The sequence below is a fragment of the Lycium barbarum genome, chromosome 1 (assembly GCF_019175385.1).
Source record: "Lycium barbarum isolate Lr01 chromosome 1, ASM1917538v2, whole genome shotgun sequence".
NCBI classification, from domain to species: domain Eukaryota; kingdom Viridiplantae; phylum Streptophyta; class Magnoliopsida; order Solanales; family Solanaceae; genus Lycium; species Lycium barbarum.
In genome coordinates this window covers 146470391-146492673 of record NC_083337.1, presented here as the reverse complement: position 1 = coordinate 146492673, position 22283 = coordinate 146470391, and the positions used below count along the sequence as shown (strand labels likewise).

The 22283-nt window shown below is 35.6% G+C and overlaps 1 protein-coding gene and 1 long non-coding RNA gene across 2 annotated transcripts; both read left to right on the top strand.

Annotated features, from left to right (window-relative positions):
- Window positions 1-3091: 3091 nt before the first annotated feature.
- Window positions 3092-3796, top strand: LOC132615890 (uncharacterized). Its single transcript, XM_060330487.1, has one exon. It carries the CDS (start codon window positions 3092-3094, stop codon window positions 3794-3796), a length of 705 nt encoding a protein of 234 aa, XP_060186470.1.
- Window positions 3797-11937: 8141 nt separating this feature from the next.
- On the top strand, window positions 11938-15832 carry LOC132642114 (uncharacterized). Its single transcript, XR_009583053.1, has 2 exons — window positions 11938-12622; window positions 15342-15832. It is a non-coding gene; the product is annotated as an uncharacterized LOC132642114 (long non-coding RNA).
- The last annotated feature ends 6451 nt before the right edge of the window (window positions 15833-22283 follow it).

Here is a 22283-nt window from a genome sequence, read left to right as displayed (position 1 = left end):
CGAAGTTATATCTAATGCACCAATGCTTGAACTTTTACCAAATTTGTAGTGGATGCTATAACATCAACAGTTGCCACTGCTGTGCTGGCGAATGTTGAAAAATAAGGAGAGAAACATACAATACCATCAAGCTAGGGGTGGCAAAATGGTTAAAATTTACGGTTATCAGCCCGACTCGACTCATTTTAAATGAGATGGATATTCGATACGTGAGTCAAATATGAATCAACCCATATTACCCATCATAGAATATGGATAACCCATAGGTATTCATCTTGTTATTTTTTATGAGTTTTTGATTTCTGAGAGTCTTTATTATTATTAATTTTTTTGGTATTTTTTGTTTTAATTTGTTATTTTTTTTAAATATTTACATTTTTATTTTTTTAATTTATATTTTTGAAAATTATTTGATTATTTAATTATTTAATTTTTAAAATTTTTGCTGAGAGTATAAGCTTACTTTGGATTTTAGCTTGTGTTCTCACCTGACTATTCTTGAAACTATGGATAATATGATTATCCATATTATCCGTCGGGTTACCCTCTTTTTATCCATGTAAAATATGGGGTGATCGGGTAATTGATTTGTTTTGGTTTAATCCATTTTTAACTAACCCATATCCGACTCGACCCGCCCGTTTGCCACCCTTACGTAGCGCTTATACTGTCTATTAGTTTTAATTATGACACTATATTGTCAAAATTACGTTCGGGTTTTTACAAAATGTTTATCTAGTGAAAATAGGTCCTTACGGTCCGGCATTTTCTCGAATGCCGTGCATAATCAGAGCTTAGTGCATGTGCATTGTGCTTTTTTTTTTTTTTTTTTGTTGTTGTTGTTGTTTGTTAGTGAAAATATTTCAGCAATTGAAAACAATCGAACACAAAAATGTAATTTCATCAAAGAAAACATCTTACATATTACATCTTACTTCATACACAATGCTTTTGAAACTACTTTTCCCTAAATATGCAAACATTATTTTCAAGGTTAATTACTACTTATTACAGTTACCAAACATTATTTACATGCTTCACCCTTCACTTCTCACCATTTTCACAAGCTAGGTACATACCTTCGCATTCGAATAAATAGCTGTTGGGGAAGATATTTTCTTTGAGATATATTTTACGCGGAAACAATTAAATAAGACGCGTTGATTCCATCTAGGGTACAAAATACTCCATGTAACGAAAGTTCCATATAACATCCATTATTTTGACTGTACTAGCAGTTAAAATAATTACTCATCATACTCTTTCCGTGTCCCTAGGTCATATTCTGCATCATCAATTATAGGACCGTTGTTAACCTTCATAAAATATTAAGTAGAGCCATTATGTGGAGGATACTCTGTAATAATAAAAAATAGAAATAAAATTTGTCACAACACCTTTACAAATAAAAATACTAGTAATGTGTAGGATTATCACCCTATGCTCATTAGCTGTCTTGGTTAGATACGAGTACTCCAAAATACAAATCTTAATGCCAGCTTTTCCAGGATCAGGGCATGATATCTACCACATTGTGAACACTGCTAAGGGACAATTACCTCAGAAAATATTTACTCACCGTTAATGTTTATATAAAGCGACTGATTATATTCAGATAAATAAGTAATAATGTGAGAATATATATTAATTTATGTGACACTGTTTGATTAAGCATAAATTTCAAGGAAATATAAAGACTTTTGAAACTTGTATCTAAAATAACCTTAGACATTTGTGATTTCATTAAGGGTACAAGCTTTTTGAAACATGCTAAAAAGGAATACTTCACCCATCTATTATACAAAGTAATTTTCCCTTCCCAGGTGAGGAAAATTACACCGAAACCAGCTTATAAAAACGAAGCCCTTTTAAAAGGAAGTTTGGGAAGAGCCAAGATCTGCATGTTCTGTTTGATTTTGTTGGGATGTGCATGATCACATGGAATGGAAATTAGCCTCATGTGACCACATGCCTGGGACTTCTCCTATGCCATTATGAATTCTGCAGGGTTATGTAGGGTCAAACTACTAAAACATAAGTATATTTTTCTCCCTAATTGACACTACTAACTACTCTACTTTTTCGATAACTAATACTAATGGTGCGGTGTCTGACCCAATTATTACTTAGATTTCAATTATTTTTTGGGGAATTCATATTTCGACACAAATATCGGATAATTTTATCATCCTCAGTTAAGCATATATTTTTTTTTTCTAATTGATACCATTTTGTGCTTGTCACTACATTATTTTGTCTCCATCGAATTAATTTGAATCTTGATCTCTCATGATTTTCATTTATTTCATGGACTGTTAACCCACGCCATTATATTTTCTAATGGTGAGCTAGCTAGACAGCCTAGATTCAAGAGATGAGAAATATTTAATAAGATAAAGTGCCCCCACCCCAAACAAATAAAAGAAAAGGTTATAAGGAAAAAATTTCTTAAAGAACTGCCAAAGCCTGCTGAACACAATGTACAATTAACTTGGAGCAGAGGCTGGAATCACCTTATTGTCTTGTATGCTTATTATAATTTTGAATCCTTTAACGACAATGATAAGATTCCATGTTACTGTTGGAAGAGCTCTCTTTTCGCATCCAAGTGTTGTCCATGCATGTGCACTTCCCATATTTTTAAAAGACAGCAATAGCTCATTTGTTTCTGCTTCGCCAGACCACTTACAGTAGTTTAAATATATATTCTCACCGTCCAAATATTTACCAATTACTAGCATATGTACTACCTTAGAACCCTTAAAAAAGAGGTCAAAAGTTCAATCACACACTACACCACTTTAGAGGCGGAGCAAGAATTTAAATTTTATGAAATTTAGTACTATAGTAACACGAACCGTTAGTAACTGAATTCTAAATTCTACTTATGTACATATTTAATGTTTTTGTAACATAAATACAAACTCTGGACTAAAGTTATTGAGTTCGACCAAACTCACAAACTCATATGTTACCTTTTAGCTCCGCCCCTGCACCACTTCTCAGTTTCCTCCCCTTATAAAACAGAACTATTCTTGTTCTTAGCTCTAGCCAACTCCATTTTCTCTCTCTTTTACTCATAACAACTAAAATGGTGTCCTTAGAAACTGCATCTAGATCTGTTGAGCCTAATTCGTGTCCTCGAATTTCCTTCTCTGCAGACTTTCTTGATGAGAAAGACTTCATAACCATTAGTCCAAATTCCCAAGTAGAGAAAAAGCGCGAAAAAGAGCTTAATGCAGCAGAGTTTGAGTTCTTATCAAGCACATTTACAAGTGGAAACAATATGACAACGGCAGATGAGCTAATTTTTGAAGGTAAGTTACTTCCCTATTGGCAAATCCACAATGCTGAAAAACTCAACAAAATTAGTCTCAAAACAGAACATGTTGAGGAACAAGGGAATGGAAAACAAGGGAATGGTAATCTAGAAAGTAGGCCAGTAAATTGGTTTATTGATGATGATCCATCTCCTAGGCCACCAACATGCAATGTTTTATGGAAAGAGTTATTGAGATTGAAAAAACAAAAACAAAGGCCTTCCACTTTATCACCTTCTTCTTCTTCTTCTTCATCATCATCATCATCTTCTTCGAGCTCGAATTCCGATATTTCTCCAACAGATGAAAGCAAAGATAAGGAGAAGAATGTGAAGAAGATTAAGAAAAGATTGGAGAGATCTAGATCAGCAACTATAAGAGTAAGACCTTTGATTAATGTGCCATTTTGCACACAAGGAAAAAACAGTGCACTACCACCTCTTTTTCCTCTTAAGAAAGGAAGAGTAGAGAGGTGAGAGCAGAAATTGAAGGTGACCATCATGTTTAGTCACAGTGTAAAGATGTTCCATAGTGTTACCTTAATTTATTTCATTTTGAGTTCTTTTTATCAATCTGGTTTAGGTTAATGTTTCTTCTAAAGATATGACGAATGACTGGAATTGCCTTATTTGTGTTTTTATTTCTTGTAATGTTTCAGAGACTGATTCAATTTAGTTTCAAGAACCATGTAATCTGACATTTTTAGTTTTAATATTTCAGAACAGGAAAAAGTGAACCATATGCCTTGTTGACTTTCTCAGATTGTTTGGCAAAAGTTTCTTTATTAATTTTCTCCTTGTGGAGGGGATAGAACAAAGAAATTAGAAACCCCGCATGCCATTGAGTTACAGTAACTGTAAACTTCTGTGCATAAAAGTTTCATGGTTAATTACTGTTCAAAACATCTTTATATAATTCATTTTCAGGAAAAATGGATCAAATATTCCTTTTCCATTATAAGAAAAGAACACAACTTAAAGACCATTCGTCCACAAAATTACAAAAATTTATTTTCGTTGAAGTTGCGGAGCCAGGTATAGTCAAGGGGTTCATCTTATACGAAAAATTACAATTTTTATACACGGTTAAAATTATTTTTTTATGTATATTTATTAGATGTTAAACCCCTTTTGACTTCTTTGTGTGTTCACTTCTACATATTTTGAACTCAGTGAAAATCTTAGTTCTGCTATTGATTAGAAATTTTTTGCATAGGCGACCATTTATTTAGCTCAAATGCTTCAATCTCTTTGGTCATTTCTTTTCATAAGGCCAGGATTCATTTAGCTTATACTCCATCTTTTTCCGATTTTTATAGCCCAAATGCTTCAATCGCTTTGGTCATTTATTTTCATTAGGCCAGGATTTATTTAATATATCTTTTTCCGATTTTGAAACATTGTTTTAGCGACAATTCTTAAAAGTAAACTGAAATATCATTGTTGATCAGTTTTATATTGAGTCCTGCATTCAATATTGAATACAACTCAAACAAATGTACTTAGAATATGTATACTACTAGCTAGTAATAAAGATACATCAATTTTTTACACGAATTTTGCAGTCATTGACATGGCAATGCGCAACACATGTATAGAGTGACTAGTATGTATATATAGTATATAGAGTAGTACATAATTGGAGCGACTTTGACTGTTCGTCATTGAACTTGAGTTCCCTTTATGGTCTTGTATACATGGTACTAGTAGTAGTTCGTAACCAGAGCTTGGGAACAAATGGGGCCCCTCATATTTTGTTTTCTTCTCATCTTTTTTTATTTTTTTATTACTACTCTATAGAAACTCATGTTTCTATAGAGTTTCGTCGTCCGTTTTCCAATTTTTTTTAAAAAAGAGTACCTTCTACTGGTTTGACCAAAAAAATTAGCTCATTTAATTATGAAACAAATGTCCTTGATGTACTTTGTTTCTCAATGGAAGGACCCATAGCTAGGTCCATTCTTCCATGCAACATCTGACACATGTAAAGAAGAAAGGTCATGTTGCTGATAAATACATTAAATTATACGTGCAAAAATAAATTACTACTCCCTCCGTTCACTTTTACTTATCTACTTTGAACTTTTCACGTTATTCAAGAAATAGTAAATGGAGTGCTAATATTAAAAAAAATTGTGAATCCCATATTAAACACCAACAAGTATTAAAAAAAAAAAAAAAAAAAAAAGTGAACCCCATATTAACAAAAATCAAGCAATATTAAAAAAAAATGAATCTCATATTAAAAAAACAAACGATGTTAAAAAAAAAAAGTGCTTAGAAAATCAAACAATTAAATCAATAATGATGATTCATTACCACATGCGTATCAACCAATTAGTGGGAGCAAATGAAATTATTGTATAACAACATACTTAAAATACTTATATATTAAAATAAAATAGATTTTAATTATTTTTTCATTTTTCCCTTACTCTAATAAATGTGAAAAGAGATTAATGTCATAAAAGAAAAAATAATATTAAATGGAGATCAAATAATTAATAAGGTAAATTAGTGAAATTATAATTCTAATTGACGTCTCTTTAAAAAATCGTGTAAAAAATAACATGACAAGTAAAATGAGTTAAACAAAAAATATTGACTAAAAATTAAACAATAGAAGTTCTTCATGGCCCCATATTAAACACCAACCAGTATTAAAAAAAAACAAAAAGAAGAAAAAAAAAGTGGAACCCACCACATCCAAACTCACGGGGAAAAAACAGTGGACCCCATACTAACAAAATCAAGCAATATTAAAAAAAAAAAAAAGTGAATCCCATATTAAAAAAATAAACGATGTTAAAAAAAAGTGCTTAGAAAATCAAACAATTAAATCAATAATGATGGATTCATTGCCACATGCGTATCAACTCATTAGTGGGAGCAAATGAAATTATTGTACAGCAACATACTTAAAATACTTATATATTAAAATAAGATAGAATTTAATTACTTTTTCATTTTTTCCTTACTCTAATAAATGTGAAAAGAGATTAATGTCATAAAACAAAAAATAATATTAAATGGATATCAAATAATTAATAAGGTAAATTAGTGAAATTCTAATTCTAATTGACATTTCCTTAAAAAACCATGTAAAAAATAACATGACAAGTAAAATGAGTTAAACAAAAAATATTTACTAAAAATTAAAAAATAGAAGTTCTTCATTTAAATAGAAAATTAAATTTCTACTTTGTTTCATTTTAAACATGTAAAATTAATATAATAATTTGAATTAGAATTATCCAAATCAAAATTTGATAAAAAATTTATATGTATTACTTTACTATACTATTACTACTATATCATCCTACTTTTTTATTTAAGGGCAAAAAAAAACCTTTGAGGTCCCACCCACTTTTTTATTTAAGGGCAAAAAATGACGTTTTATACTTTATATTACCAACTCTTCTAAAAAGTAGATAGAAATACTTTATTATATTTCTATTTTTCTACTATATAGAAGCATCAGTTTACCCATGTTTCGTCGTCAGTCACTCTTTAAAAAAAAAAAAAGGGTGGACCCCACCCTCTCCAAACTCATTGAAAAAAAAAGTGGACCCCACTCTCTCCGAACTCATGAAAAAAAAAGTGGACCCCATATTAAAAAAAAAGGGAAACGTCAAAAAAAAAAAAATCGTGCACCCCATATATTAAAAAATCAAACAATATTCATGTAATTCCCAAAGTATCCCCATCAAGTCAATAATAGTGGATTCATTGTCACATGCATATTAACCTATTAGTGGAAGCAAATGAAAATCAATTTCTACTTTGTTTCATTTTAAACATGTAAAATTAATTTAATAATTTGAATTAGAATTATCCAAATCAAAAGTTGATAAAAAATAATAAGTACTTTACACCTTTAAATTAATCGAATTAAAATTGAAAGTATCAACTGATGCTTAAATATTGCTATTATTTTATCTCAAAGAGAGGAAAATAGTTTTCTTTTAAACAATCTCTTTTAAAAAGTATTAATAAATTTTTGTAGCAAACACGAATATAATAAAGTTTTAGATACGGAGCACAAACTACAATGTTATATTAATCATATTTTGAACATAGTGTATATATATATATATATTATCACTATCTAAACACAACTACATATACATAGATACACTATAATCTGAAGTGTTGGGCCCGTGCGCAGCATAGGCCATCTAGTTTTATATAGAAATGGGAGTTTGTGGAGTTTGTCATGGACGAACAAGGGCAAAAGTGGAATTACTTAAGCATTTCTTCATGCTTAACAATATTGTACTCTTTGCTTTACATTTCTTTTAATTCTTGTTTTATCCCTCTTAGTGTGGGACCAACTTTCCTTGCTAAAGGTGATACATACTTTCTTCCATTTTCTCCTTATTTTGGGACCTTCTCTTCGTTTAGGATTTTTAAATCTTTTTTTTAATTTTTTTTAAAAAGAATCTAATTATGTGATACATTTTTAGGAAATAGTATGCTTATACTCTTATCATTAAATTTTATATGTAATTGTATATGTCAATTACTTTTATATTACAAGTATTTAAAGAAGAGAATAATTTAATTAAAAATAAAATATTTGTTTAATGATAATTACTCGTGAAAATAAAGTTGATTCAAATTTAGAATAAAACAGGGGAAATAGATTAAAATATTTAGTTAGGTGGAAAGACTTTTGCAGATTAAAATTTGATCGCAATAACTTTAATTTATTATTTCATTCTTACATAATCAAAGACTCAACAGTGATACTTACCACATCAAGTGCAAATTCTATAATTAATCCTTTTTAAAATGTATTCTTTAGAATATAATAAGTTAATGATGATAAAATGAACTTTAAAGTCCATACTAGAAAGAAAGAAAAAGGGTTCAAAACACACTCTAACTTTGGCCGAAATTGCTATAACACACTTCAACTTTGTGGGGGTCCTATGACCCCCCTGGACTATTTTTTGTGTATTATTAAGGGTATTATTGGGTGACGTGGACAAGCAAGTAAGCACATGTTGGTTGAGCGCGCAAGGGCGGACTTAAAACTGAACATTCCCGTCTCTATTTGCCATGTTGAATTCCAAATAATCCTTCTTTATGTGTTAACTTTTTTGTCCATATCACCCGATAATACCCTTAATAATACACAAAAAAATAGTCCGGGGGGGGGGGGGGGGTCATAGGACCCCCGCAAAGTTGAAATGTGTTATAGCAATTTCGACCAAAGTTGGAGTGTGTTTTGTAACCTTTTCCCTAGAAAGAATAAACTATTTGAAAGTATCTTACAAGAAAATTAATATTCACTCCGATTCAAAAAGGGTGTCCACTTAGCCTTTATTTTTTGGTTAAAAAAGAGTGTCCACTTACCAAATCAATAAAGAATTAATCTTATTTTTTCAAATTTCCCCTTATTAAGTGTTAAGTGACCAAATTTCAATACCTATTTAATTAAGAATAATTTAGTCAGATTACCTATTTTGTCTAGGAATTAGTATTTTCTCAAAGGTGTGCATATGACTAAGTGTACACTCTTTTTGAATCGGGGCGATTAATGTAAAAAGAGAGAAAAAAAAATAAAAGAGAGAAAAAAAATATTTCTTTCTATTTTACAACATATTGCATTAATTCTGAAATAGAAATTTTGTGCATGAAATAGATGAAAACAATATGACTACATATTCATGTACTTTATATATAAGCGTGAAACATAAATTCACATGTATGTATTTATTAAGCAAGTGAAAGAATATCGATGATGGTGATGATGTATATAAATAGCAAGAATAAATATGAGGGGATTGCAATATGCATGTGCATATGTTTTGTCAAAGAGTTTGAATATTTTTTTTAAAGAATTTTTTTTTATTACATAGGGTAGGGGAGAGGGAAATGGGGGAGGGGATTACAATGTGGGGATTCGAATTCTCACCAACAAGGTAAAATTCAGGTAGCCAACCAACTGAAGTATTTGATGATGAGGAACTTAGAAAGATAGAAAAAATATGTGTTATTTGATAATTTAATTCTAACAGTATGAGAAGACAACATACTAATTAAGGTTCTCCATTATATTACATATTTACGTTACGATCATACGATTTATGTTAGAATATCTTCACATGTGAAAAAGCACGAGCTAATAAGAGTAGTAGAAGAAGCAAGGCTTAGATTATCACATCCTACACTACTTTGCATTTTCATTTATCGTCTATGCATTTTCCAACTCTTTTTATTCTAAATGATTTCCAGTGCCATATTGATTTGACAGTCAAAACTGAATTATGGTATGAAATACTTGAAGATGGGTTGCATCAACCTTTTAAGAATCTACTTAGTTTAATAGCTCTCAATCTTACGTATAATAAAAACTAGAATAATTGTATATGTTGCTTTTGTTGAGTTGCATCATTTTGTTTCTGTTATTATACATTCGTGACATTCAGTTATGATGCTTAAGCATATTATTATTACTTCAAGAGTCGTCAGCTTGCTGAAAATACTAGAACCAAATTGTCTAATTGAAATTTTTATCATGTTGGACCCCGTGCGCAGCACGAGCATACCATACTAGTTATTGAGAATATGGAAAAGATCTCTCTAGAATTGGCATCAAATACGTCCATTCGTGAATAATTTCCACGGTATACATCCGAAATGATTCCATAAGTGTTGGATATTGGGCCCGGGTCGCTCCATGTGGGCTGACCCGACCCGGTTAGTAGAGATAAAAGATAAAAAGAGGTTATTATGTGAGAAGTTATATTTTAAATCAGATAACCCACTTAGGAGAAACTGTATTACGTGGATAATATGGAACGGTTTCTTCTCAATAACCTCTGCCTCTCTTCTACAAAAGAGCAGAACAACGCATATGTGTAGATATGCAAAAAAATTCTTCTTCTCTCAATCTCCCTAAAAATACACATATAGAAAAGACATTTACTTCGTGGAATACTAACTTCGTTTCTTGGAGAATCGAGGTTGGACTTGTGGAAATTCTTTGGTGGTAATTACAACGATTTTCGCTGCAACAAAGAGGTACACAATCCATTGTTCTTGCCCCGTCATTAATTTCTAACATTGGTATCAGAGCCGCTGTTGTATTCTCTTTATGCGAATACATAGTTGAATCCTAATCTGTATTGTTGGGGTAATTGTTAATTCACTGTCAAAAGAAAATAATGGAACGCCGAACGAAATTTATGAACCACAATTTTTTTTGGTTTATAAAAGGAGACCGGTTCAGATAAATTTCTTTTACGACATATAGTTCAGTTACATGGCTTATCAAGTTTTATAAGGAATTAATAAAGCATCCCTTGCCAAACATGATAGTGGAATCTTATGTCATTTACGGTGTTTTTTTTTCGTTTTATTTCTAATGGCAGTGATATCTATTTGTGATTGTGTGAATCACTTACTCATGTGGTTGTTGACCTGTCAAATGGATGAGATATCACAGAAACCCTTATATTTCTTTTAAGGCACTTGAATGATTTTGATTTGGCCCATGAACTTGCACAAAAATAAAACGCATAATTTTTTTTTAAAAGAGCCAAAATTTTATAATTATTGTTTCATGCAATGTCAGCAGTGCCTTCTTTTTTGTGTGAATTGGAATTATTAGAATCTACTCGTTACAAATTTTTCGTTGATTTATTACTCATTAAAAACGGATTTGAAACGAGTAAGATATGATTTTTTGAAGTTATGCTGAAAATTATGATAGGTTTTATGAAAAACTATTTCTGAAATTTAATTTCTGGAAATTACTTGTTATGAATTACAATGTGTGATATATATTTTCATAATCTACTCGTTACGAGCTTTCCGTTGACATATTACTCATTAAAAACGGATTTAAAACGAGTGAGTTATGATTTTTTGAAGATAAACCAAAATTGTGACTGTAATTTAATTTCTGGAAATTGCTTGTTAAGAACTACAATGTGTGGTATATATTTTCAGAATCTACTCGTTACAAGCTTTCCGTTGATATATTACCCATTAAAAACGGATTTAAAACGAGTGAGTTATGTAGTGTTGAATTTATGTAAAGTAAAATAAAATAATAATATTTTTTTTTAACCTCCTAATAGCCATGCCATTGTATTGGTATATGATTGTTGACACCCAATTTCGTCCCTCCTTTATTCCTATTTTTTATTTTTTGCGGGCTTTTAAATTTATTAACGAGCTAAATACTTTGTTTTTACTATTATTTTATTCTTTACTACTATTAACATCGTTACTTTCATTTTCATTATTCTACTGTAAACATTACTAGTATTACTTCATCACAAATTTCAAAAAGGTTCGTCATCACTTTATTTTCGTTAAATTAATTATACTTTATGAAGTCCTTTATTTTCTACATATTAATCATTAATTATCATAGTATATATTGTACTAATTATTAAATTAGAAGCCCAAAGAATAATTAATATGGAAGAGGATTTTCAACTAAAATACCCAGCCCAAATGAGCAGCCCATTTCCAAGTCCAAAACAAATCAGCCGTGACCAGCCCATGTTTTTAACGGACCGGCCCATACCCATTTCAACTCGACCCGACCGGCCCACTATAATCCCTAAATTCCTTCATCACCAAAAAGAAGACAGCCGCCGCATCTGCTCCCTCCCTCCTGCTCTCTCTCATCTCTTTCATTTTGAGCAAAAAGTTCAGCTCCTTTCAACAATGGCAGATCCTGCCACCCTACTTTCGTGCAATACGCACAACTCCTGACCCCTTCTCTCTTCTTTCTTTTTCCCTCTGCTCTTTTTCTCGTCGTCTTCCTCTATTTTTAGCAAAAATACAGCTCCCCTTAGCCATGGCAGATATTTGCCACCCCTTTTTCGTGCTAGTAGCTGCGGTCAACACAAGAGGCCAAGCTGTTGTTGAAATCTGATTTTATACAGAGAAAATAAAAAAAACATCTCGACCCGTGACCTCTTTTGGGATTCCTTTTCCTTTGAATTTGAATTTTAAATGTCTGAAACCCTAGTATTCATTTCATATAAATACACCCCTCACAAAATGTTTTTGGGACAACTAACTTTACCACATTCAACATTTCGATATTTTCGACTGCTGCTCTAATCTTGGGTTTATCCAAATTCGGTTCTGTTCGGGATTTTTTTTCGACTGGTGTTTGGAGATTATTTGAAAATCAAACCAAACTTCCTTTTAAAAAAGAGTATTCGGTTCTATTGAAATTTTTGATTCGAAAGACTTTTTTCGAGTTCGAGTTCGTCGCGTTCGAGTGTAGATTCGAGACTTGACGTCCCCACTTCACTGTACCACAAAAAGGTGATATCGTCTGCTGTTTAGTTTCTTTAGCCTGATAATGTTGTGTTGAAATCATGTTTGGGCCTTAAACTATATATGTTCTGTTGCTGTTAAAATTTCCAATTAGTTTTCTTAACTCTGCGTTTCTGTTTTTATTTAGAGTTCAGCAGGGCTTAGTTGATTTTATAAGTGTCGTAGCTTTACTTTGTTTTGGTCTGTAAAATTGTGAAGTATGAATCGCTTACGATTTTAGTGTTGTTTATCTGTTAAAAAATGACCTAGTATGGGCTGCAATTGATAATTAAAACTTGGGTAGAATTTAGTCTCAACTTGTCGTCACCTAAGTCTAGCACAGAAATCGATTTGAAGAGGTGTCCTATTAAGCACACAAATCTCCATCCTCCCAGTAAACTTGCTCTTTGTCTTCATGTTTAATTTATTATACTGTGAGTCGTAATGCATTAGTAAAGGTCTAAAATATTTAAGTGTTGGTCATATGTGCTGGTCTTGGCTGATTTACATTTCTGAGTTTGGTTTGTAATTCATCCTAAGTAAATACATGTCTTCATGTGTAGAAAACAGTTGCTCGTACCCTTGTGTGTCTTTATTTTTGTATGTCAACATGTGCCTATATGTAATTCAGAATACCATGTTTGATAATAATCAAGCTTGATCCTTTTTATTTCATTTTAATCATGACAACATAGGTTCTCTTCTATAGTTTGTAGGCAAGATGTGTTGGCCCCGTTTTATTGTGTGAAATCTTGCGTACACATCTTTGATGCTTAATTTTGGTTCTGTTGCACTCTAAAAGAGGTCAAAATCTTAAATCATGTCTACACTACATATCTGCCCTGCACTCCTCTACCTTTAGATTTGAACACCACAAAAGATTTGTCTTATTTTCCTTGGATTAGTAAGTTTATAATTAGGTAGCAACCTATCAGATTCTGAATTTCGGCTATTTTAAACTAACTGGTTTTCATTCCTAAAATATCATGTGGTATCACAGTTGGGATTTATGCTTACTTGCATTCAAGTTTCTATCATTTCTTTCCATGATACACTTGTCTATTTGCACTGAACCCACCTAATTTTACTCTGCTCTATGTTGATGTTCGAGTTCAACGTACTTGAGATATACGAGGTATACACCTCTTGTATATGATCGGGTGTACATAAAGGGGTATACTTTGTATATCATCCTAGTTGAATTTGTGTCCTTACCTTATGTGCTTGAATAGTGAGACTTTGTGCCTATTCGATTTGTCTTTCATCTGCTTACTTGTTGGGCATGTTCCTTGGCTTACAGTTAGGATATATTTATTCATTGACTTCATATTTTAGGCCCACTTTATTTATTCCTTTTGTTGCTTGGACACGTTACCAGGCCTGCTGCCCCTTTGATGTTTGAGCTTGGTTTTTCTTTTCTTTGCATTTATAACCCGGATTGGATTTTGTTATGTCACGAAAATTAACTAAAATCAGTACCTATGTGCTCACGTTAAATTAATGTTAAGTATGCATTTAAACCATGATATCCTCGAGTGAGTTTCCTTGTCACTAATTTTTTTTTTTACATGTACACATCGGAGAAAATGGAGTCCCAATTCGGGACTCGACATCTTCCGCATTCGGTGTTGGGCCATAGCCCAACGAAATCTTCTTCTCGAGTCAGCCCGACCCGCAGCGTATAAAAGATTCTTGGGCCAAAGTCCATATGGCAAAAATGAAAATTTGTAGCCGTGCTTAAATGGGTTAAGCCCATTTAGTTATATGTGCTCTTTTTACTTATTGTGTGTGTTTGATTTGTGTTATACGACTAATACTTTATCTTATTTTTATTTTTTCTTGACTTAGACGGATTTAGGAGGGGTTTGTAGGAATGCTAGTGTTTTGGAAGATTAAGTAGAATCGTTTAAAACTTAGAATAAATTTAGTATTAGTATCTACAACATTTTGGGCTACACGAGATGATTTCCCAAAAGGACGCCGAAGGCCAAACAATAACCGTACCTTTCAAATAAATCATGCTGATTTCGAAACACTCTAAAATAATGAAGACTTGTATCATTTTTAGGCATCAAAATCCTTTCAGACTTCTGATGATTTCATCATATTTAATACTAAAGCCTTAAAATCTTACTCATATTAATCTTCTAATGATCCTTCACTTTGTTGGTTGGCATAACTTATTTTTCACAAATATTTATAAAACGTTGCACACTTTCTTCAGTCTACCTATAACTAAACTCTTTTATACAAAATCAGTATCTTTCTACCAGTCCTATTTTAAATAGCATTCCTACATGTCTATCTATAATACTTACAAAGCTATTTTCTTTTCCATAATACTATATTTGCATTTAGCCTAACTAATTGTAAGTCCGGTCGGTTAACCATTGTTAATGGAATTTAGAGGATGCCTAATACCTTCCCTCTAGATTAGTTGAACCCGTACCTAGAATCATTTGGTTTCGTAGACTTTAAAATAGAGTTAACTTTAGATAAATAACTTTAATAAACTCTAGGTGCCCTAATTCACCGAAAATAATTAGGTGGCGACTCCTAACTTTAAATAACTCCGGAATTACCCGGATGTTGTAAACTATTTTGACTTCGGTTAAAATAGGGTATAACAATGATCCTTGACGTATTTTTATCTTCTACGAGTAATGTGTCATGTGTTGTCACATTGAATGGTATGTCCATTCTTATTGTTTCATTGTTCCCATTTCAGACATGGCTGGACAGGGACAAGCTCGAAGTACTCCAAGTGGGAGTTTCCGAAATCGAGCAAGGAGACAATGTAGAAGAGTACGTCGTCGTGGGACACATTTCCATGGACGTGAAGTCATAAGGAATAATGTTCCAAGGGCGACCCAAAATCTACTAAGGGATCAAAGGGCTATACGAAGGGAAGGAGAGAAATTTAAAGAGTTTAAAGCTTTTAAGATGTCTCCTAATACTTCAATGCCTGAACATATTGAACTTTTTCGGTTGCAACGAGAAGAACTGGCTAATTTTATTGAAATCTCGGATTGGGAAGCTTTAGCAATTTTAGTAGATTCCCTCCAAGAGCCTTGGAGTGGTATTTTAGTTAATATTTATCACGATTTCTTTCTAAGTCAACCTATTGAGGTGTATGTTCAAGAACTTGAATTCGAGTGGGAGATTATGAACTTGTAATTTAAATTGTGATTTTTTTTAATATATGGTTATGTTGTTTAACTTTCTTTTATATCCCGTTTATCTGTTTACTTTTTAAATGGGTTGAGACTTAATTGAAAGTTATTAAATAAAATTCACGCTAAGATTTTTTTTCCATTTCTGATTAAACATTTAGACTGTAGATGATGATTGAAAACTTTGTGACCTTTCGATTTTATACTAAATGTGAAGTCATTGTCACGACCCAGCCCCGTGGGCCGCGACTGGCACCCTACCTGGGTACCCAGACCAAATCGCATATTCATTTCCGAACTCAAACTTATTTCAGAATTTTCAAAAGTTATATCAAACATAATTTATATCGAAAATATGTCTTAAGCGGTCATATCAAACCAGACTCAAACAAAGCGGCGGAATAGACATCGCCGGTCAAAATACAAATATATATACAAAAGGGCCATTTGGGGCCATCATATCAAACAGACCGCTTTAAGACCCGAAAGCAAAATCAGACAATAAACACATAGGACCCTCGCCCCACAAAGATGACTACAGGCCTCTACGAATTCAAAACATAACATATGGCGAGACAGGGCCCCGCCGTACCCAAACTGTCAAATATACAAAATATATACAGAGTAGAGGAGTCTGTACCAAAAGTGGGCTCCGGACCAAGTAAGAGTACTCCGGAAAGCAAGAAGTGAAGCCTACTGCGGAGGATCACCGATGTCTGCACCTGCGGGCATAAAACGCAGCCCCCGGAGAGAGGGGGTCAGTACGAAATATGTACTGAGTATGTAAAGCACGGAGTACAGAATTATGGATCAAAACCGAAGGCAAATCAAATGTCAATGTGGGGTACAAACTGGTATGTCAAAATCTGTATCGAAATCATATACATATATTTTATGCAACAAAATCATGCAAACGCTTAAGAACGTGGTCGCCACTCCGACGCTGGCGCCACACACAGCATAACACCAGAAGGTTTCAAATCTCCGTACATCCCCGAACATAATCATAATCATCGGTGAGCGTATCGCATCCCGAGCCATATCACAGCATAACTCCAAACGGAACCGGGCCCTATGGCGAAGCCTCGGGAACCGTAACACAGCATACGGCCGAATTATCATAAAACGCACGAATCAAAACCGGCCCGGGAACCGGTGAACGAAGTCATAATAAGGCACGAGCGGAGTCGTGAGCAAACAAATGCAAATCGTATTTCAAAATAGTGTTTCAAAACAAAGTAAACTCATAAGTCATATTAAAATACAAAATAGTCGAATACTTAGCCGACATAAAGTTACATTTTGCAAAACGTTTCCAAAATGGTCCATATAGTTCGGAACATAAATTAGCGCATCGAATAGTCCAAACATACCCCGTAGGAGGAGGTTCCAAAGATCGGAAGTGGTACTTTCGACTTTATCCTCAAAGGTGGCCCGAAGGGCAAATCGGGCATTTTGGGGTAGCGGACCCACCTCGAGTCGAAGTGAGGTGGCGAACATATTTTTACGAGCAGTTATATGCCAAGGGTCATACATAATCATTTCTAGGTTACCGACCACATTTCGATAGGTTTCGGACGAATAATGGCATTCTAGCCAAAAGGGAGCCTTTAGGCTTCAATCGAATTGAATGAATAGTAACTTTCCTGTGGATCGGGTTTCGAGGAGCAGAAGTGCTCCGGAAGGTCTCATATTCAACTAACACACTAAGATATGCCAAATAAAGAATTGGGAAGCTTTACATACCTCACAGACGTCGTAAGCTCTTCCAAAAGTCCCGTCCCGTTTCGTCAAAAATCTGCAAATGGTCAAAGTTACCAAATGAGATCCTTAGGCTCAAAAATGCCTTTAACTCCATATTTGCCTACCGAAATTTCGGCAGCATTTCCCCTATAAATCTAACATCCCCGAGGCGTAACTCGGCTCAAATTAACCAATCACAACAGCCCACACATCAACAACCAAACCAAACAACAATCAAACCATTCTAGCTTTAAAGTTCTACATGATTTCTAAAGTTGGCAACTTCCATTCAAACTTTCAAAATTCCAATTCTATATCTACATAATTGTATGCATTCCCACATTCAAACTTATATAATCCCATTCTAATTACAAACCATGCCATACACGAAATTGCATAAAAATCCATTATTTTCCCAAATTCTTCAAAACATCTAAAATGCACTACGAACATTCTAACTCCCGTCGTTTCATTCCGAATTCATCAACATCGATATAGATTCATATCTAAAGTCTATAACACCCAAGATATACATTGATATACATAAAGATACCGAAGGTATACACTTTCCGATAATATTCAAAATCATTTTCCACCGCCAATTTAATTCAACAATCGATCATTTATGATATAAGGATCACAACAACACATTAGACCAACTTAACCAAGATCAATTCACACCAATTTTTCCTTCTATGGCTCTCGGCCAAACCCACTACAAACACACACCCACGACTTTCTATTTACGTTAAAATTACGGGATTCTCGTCTACTTCCAATCCTTAACACATTCATAGCAATTCTATAACATTAGAGGGGCAAGATTCTTACCTTTTACTAACTTTCCGACTTGTCGCAAACGGAATCCTTGTGCCAAACCAATTATACCACGTCGGAGAGCGTCTTGAGTATTTCTTAATTATGTAGAAACCAAGATTTTTGGATCACTAAACAAACTTGGGAATTTCTTTTTCTCTTCTACACTATTCACGGCCGAACCCCTTCTTTTCTTGTGTTCTTGAATTATTTTGATTTTTTCTTGGATAATGCTAAGTGTTCCTCATATATATCCACTTAGGGGTCATGTGCATAGCACATGCCCCTTTTAAAATGGATTTGGGCCACACTATGGCCGGCCCCCATTTGATCTTGGGCCTTGATTTTGCATTGCATTTTCTTGGCCCAATTCGAGAAAAGTCCCGTTTTGTAATTCCCGAAACTAATTTCCGAAATTCCAAATTTATCCTCGGCCTTCCCCGAGGTCTTAGCATTAAAGATTTCACAACCAACATAGTCATATTCTCACAAATTAATTTATATCCTTCTAACACCCGAGTCATAATTATTTCTCGATTTCCAATTGTACGAAAACACGGGGCCTAACATTCTCCCCCCCCTTAAGAACATTCGTCCCCGAATGTTAAACAAATCTTATGAAGGCTCACAAGCATAACGGGAAAACCATTTTTTTATATAAATAGCACACATGGTCCATCCGTTCATTGGTACAACAAATACAAAAGTCTAGATTACAGGAGGCGTAGGGAATAAATGGGGGAATCTCTTCTTCATCTCATCCTCCGCCTCCCAAGTCATCTCTTCCCGGTTGTTATTGCGCCACAGAACCTTGACCGAAGGCACCTCCTTAGTGCGCAATCTCCTCACCTGACGATCCAGAATAGATATCGGCTGCTCGTCATAAGATAGCCGCTCCGTCACCTGAAGATCATCTACTGGAAATATCCTGGAAGGGTCACCAATACATTTCCGCAGCATAGACACATGAAACACCGGGTGCACGGACTCCAAATCGGATGGCAAGTCTAGCTCGTAGGCGACTGCGCCTATCCTCCGAACAATCTGATATGGCCCGATGTACCGCGGACTCAGCTTACCCTTCCTGCCAAATCTCATAACGCCCTTCATAGGCGACACCTTCAGGAATACCCAGTCGCCAACCTGGAACTCCAACGGTCGACGCCGTTTATCGGCATAAGCTTTCTGCCGACTCTGAGCAGCTAACAGTCGCTCCCGAATAAGCTTCACCTTATCTACAGCCTCCTGGATCACATCCGGCCCAATCAGCTTAGTCTCGCCCACATCAAACCAGCCAATAGGAGATCTGCATCTCCTGCCATAAAGGGCCTCATACGGGGCCATCTGAATGCTGGAGTGATAACTGTTATTGTAGGCAAACTCTATAAGTGGCAAATGATCATCCCAGCTGCCCCTGAAGTCAATAACGCAAGCCCGTAACATATCCTCGAGCGTCTGGATAGTGCGCTCGGCCTGCCCGTCGGTCTGAGGATGGAAAGCTGTACTGAGGGTCACCTGGGTCCCTAATCCCTCCTGAAATGACCTCCAGAAATTAGCTGTAAACTGAGCACCTCGGTCAGTAATAATAGATACAGGGACCCCGTGAAGTCTGACTATCTCTCTGATATATAATCTGGCATAGTCCTCAGCCGAATATGTAGTCCGGACCGGAAGGAAATGGGCTGATTTCGTCAGCCTGTCCACAATAACCCAAATAGAGTCGTACCTGCGTAGAGTACGCGGCAACCCAACAATGAAGTCCATATGAATCATCTCCCACTTCCAGGCTGGAATCTCCATCTCCTGTAATAATCCACCGGGCTTCTGATGCTCGATCTTGACTTGCTGACAGTTCGGGCATTGACTGACAAACTCGGCAACGTCTTTCTTCATGCCGTCCCACCAATACAAACACCTGAGATCCCGATACATCTTGGTGGAACCAGGATGGACAGAATACCGGGCACAATGTGCCTCGCCCATAATCTGCCGCCGTAAGCCCGCAACATCCGGTACACAGAACCTGCCGTCGTACAATAATACTCCTTCAGGCGAGATTTCGAACTGAGTCGTTGCTTTATTAAGGGCCACATCCCTGTACTGAATCAAAGTAGGATCCTCAAACTGGCGCTGCTTTACCTCCTGAATAATAGATGACTCAGCAACCGGGCGAACAGAAATCCCAGAATCTCCAGAATCGGCCAAACGAACTCCGAGGCTGGCCAGCTGATGAATATCACGAACCAAATCTCTCTTATCAGATGGGACGTCAACCAGACTGCCTACGGACTTGCGGCTAAGCGCATCAGCTACCACGTTGGCTTTCCCTGGATGGTACAGAATATCAACGTCGTAATCCTTTAGTAGCTCCAGCCACCTCCGCTGCCGCAAGTTTAGCTCCTTCTGCTTAAAAATATACTGAAGGCTCTTATGATCCGTATAGATATCAACATGGACCCCATATAAATAATGCCGCCAAATCTTCAAAGCATGAATCACGGCGGCCAACTCAAGATCATGAGTGGGATAGTTCTTCTCGTGCGGTCTGAGCTGCCGGGAAGCATAGGCTATAACTCGACCGTGCTGCATCAATACACATCCTATCCCAATACCAGAGGCGTCACAATATACGACATACCCATCAGACCCCTTTGGAAGAGCCAAAACTGGCGCTGTAATCAATCTCTCCTTCAGCACCTGAAAGCTGCGCTCGCAGGCATCCGACCACTGGAATTTTGCTGCCTTCTGGGTAAGCCTCGTCAGTGGTGCTGCAATAGAAGAGAAGTCCTCCACAAACCTGCGATAATACCCAGCCAATCCCAGAAAACTGCGCACCTCAGTCGGTGTAGTAGGCCTGGGCCAATTCTGCACAGCCTCAATCTTCTGCGTATCGACCCGAATACCGTCTGCGCCGACAATATGACCCAAGAATGCCACAGAAGTCAACCAGAACTCGCATTTAGAGAATTTAGCATATAACTTCTGCTGACGGAGAATGCCAAGTACCGTCCGCAAGTGATCTGAATGCTCCTCGGCTGATCGCGAGTAAATCAGGATATCATCAATAAATACAATAACAAACATGTCCAGGAATGGCCGAAATACCCGGTTCATCAGATCCATAAACACCGCTGGAGCATTAGTCAGCCCGAAAGACATAACTCTGAACTCATAATGCCCGTACCGGGTCCTGAAAGCAGTCTTCGGGATATCAGACTCCCGTACTCGCACCTGGTGATAGCCTGAGCGCAGATCTATCTTGGAGAAGTGTCTAGCACCCTGCAGCTGATCAAACAAGTCATCAATCCGGGGAAGGGGATATTTATTCTTAATAGTCACCTTATTCAGCTGCCGGTAGTCAATACACATCCGCAACGACCCATCCTTCTTTCTGACAAACAATACCGGCGCTCCCCAGGGTGATGTGCTGGGCCTGATAAAACCCTTATCCAGCAAATCCTTCAGCTGCTCCTTCAACTCCTTCAACTCAGCTGGTGCCATCCTGTAGGGAGGAATAGATATAGGCTGCGTATCCGGCATCAACTCTATAGAAAAATCAATCTCCCGCTCAGGCGGAAGGCCAGGAAGCTCATCAGAAAAAACATCTGGAAACTCACTGACGACCGGGACAGACTGAAGGGTAGGTACTTCCGCTGCAGTATCGTGCACACGAACCAAATGATAGATATAACCCTTCTGGATCATCTTCTTAGCCTTGAGGTATGAAATAAACTTACCCCTCGGCGATGCAGTAGATCCGAACCACTCTATGACTGGTTCCCCTGGAAACTGAAAACGGACTACCTTTTGCTGGCAGTCGACATTAGCATAACAGGAAGACAACCAGTCCATACCCATAATGACGTCAAACTCGAGCATGTCTAACTCTACCAAATCAGCCTTAGTGCTACGATCATAAATGGTCACAGAACAATCCC

Bases quoted from the DNA above. Each gene is read 5' to 3' on its own strand.
- LOC132615890 (XM_060330487.1), top strand. From the start codon at position 3,092: ATGGTGTCCTTAGAAACTGCATCTAGATCTGTTGAGCCTAATTCGTGT.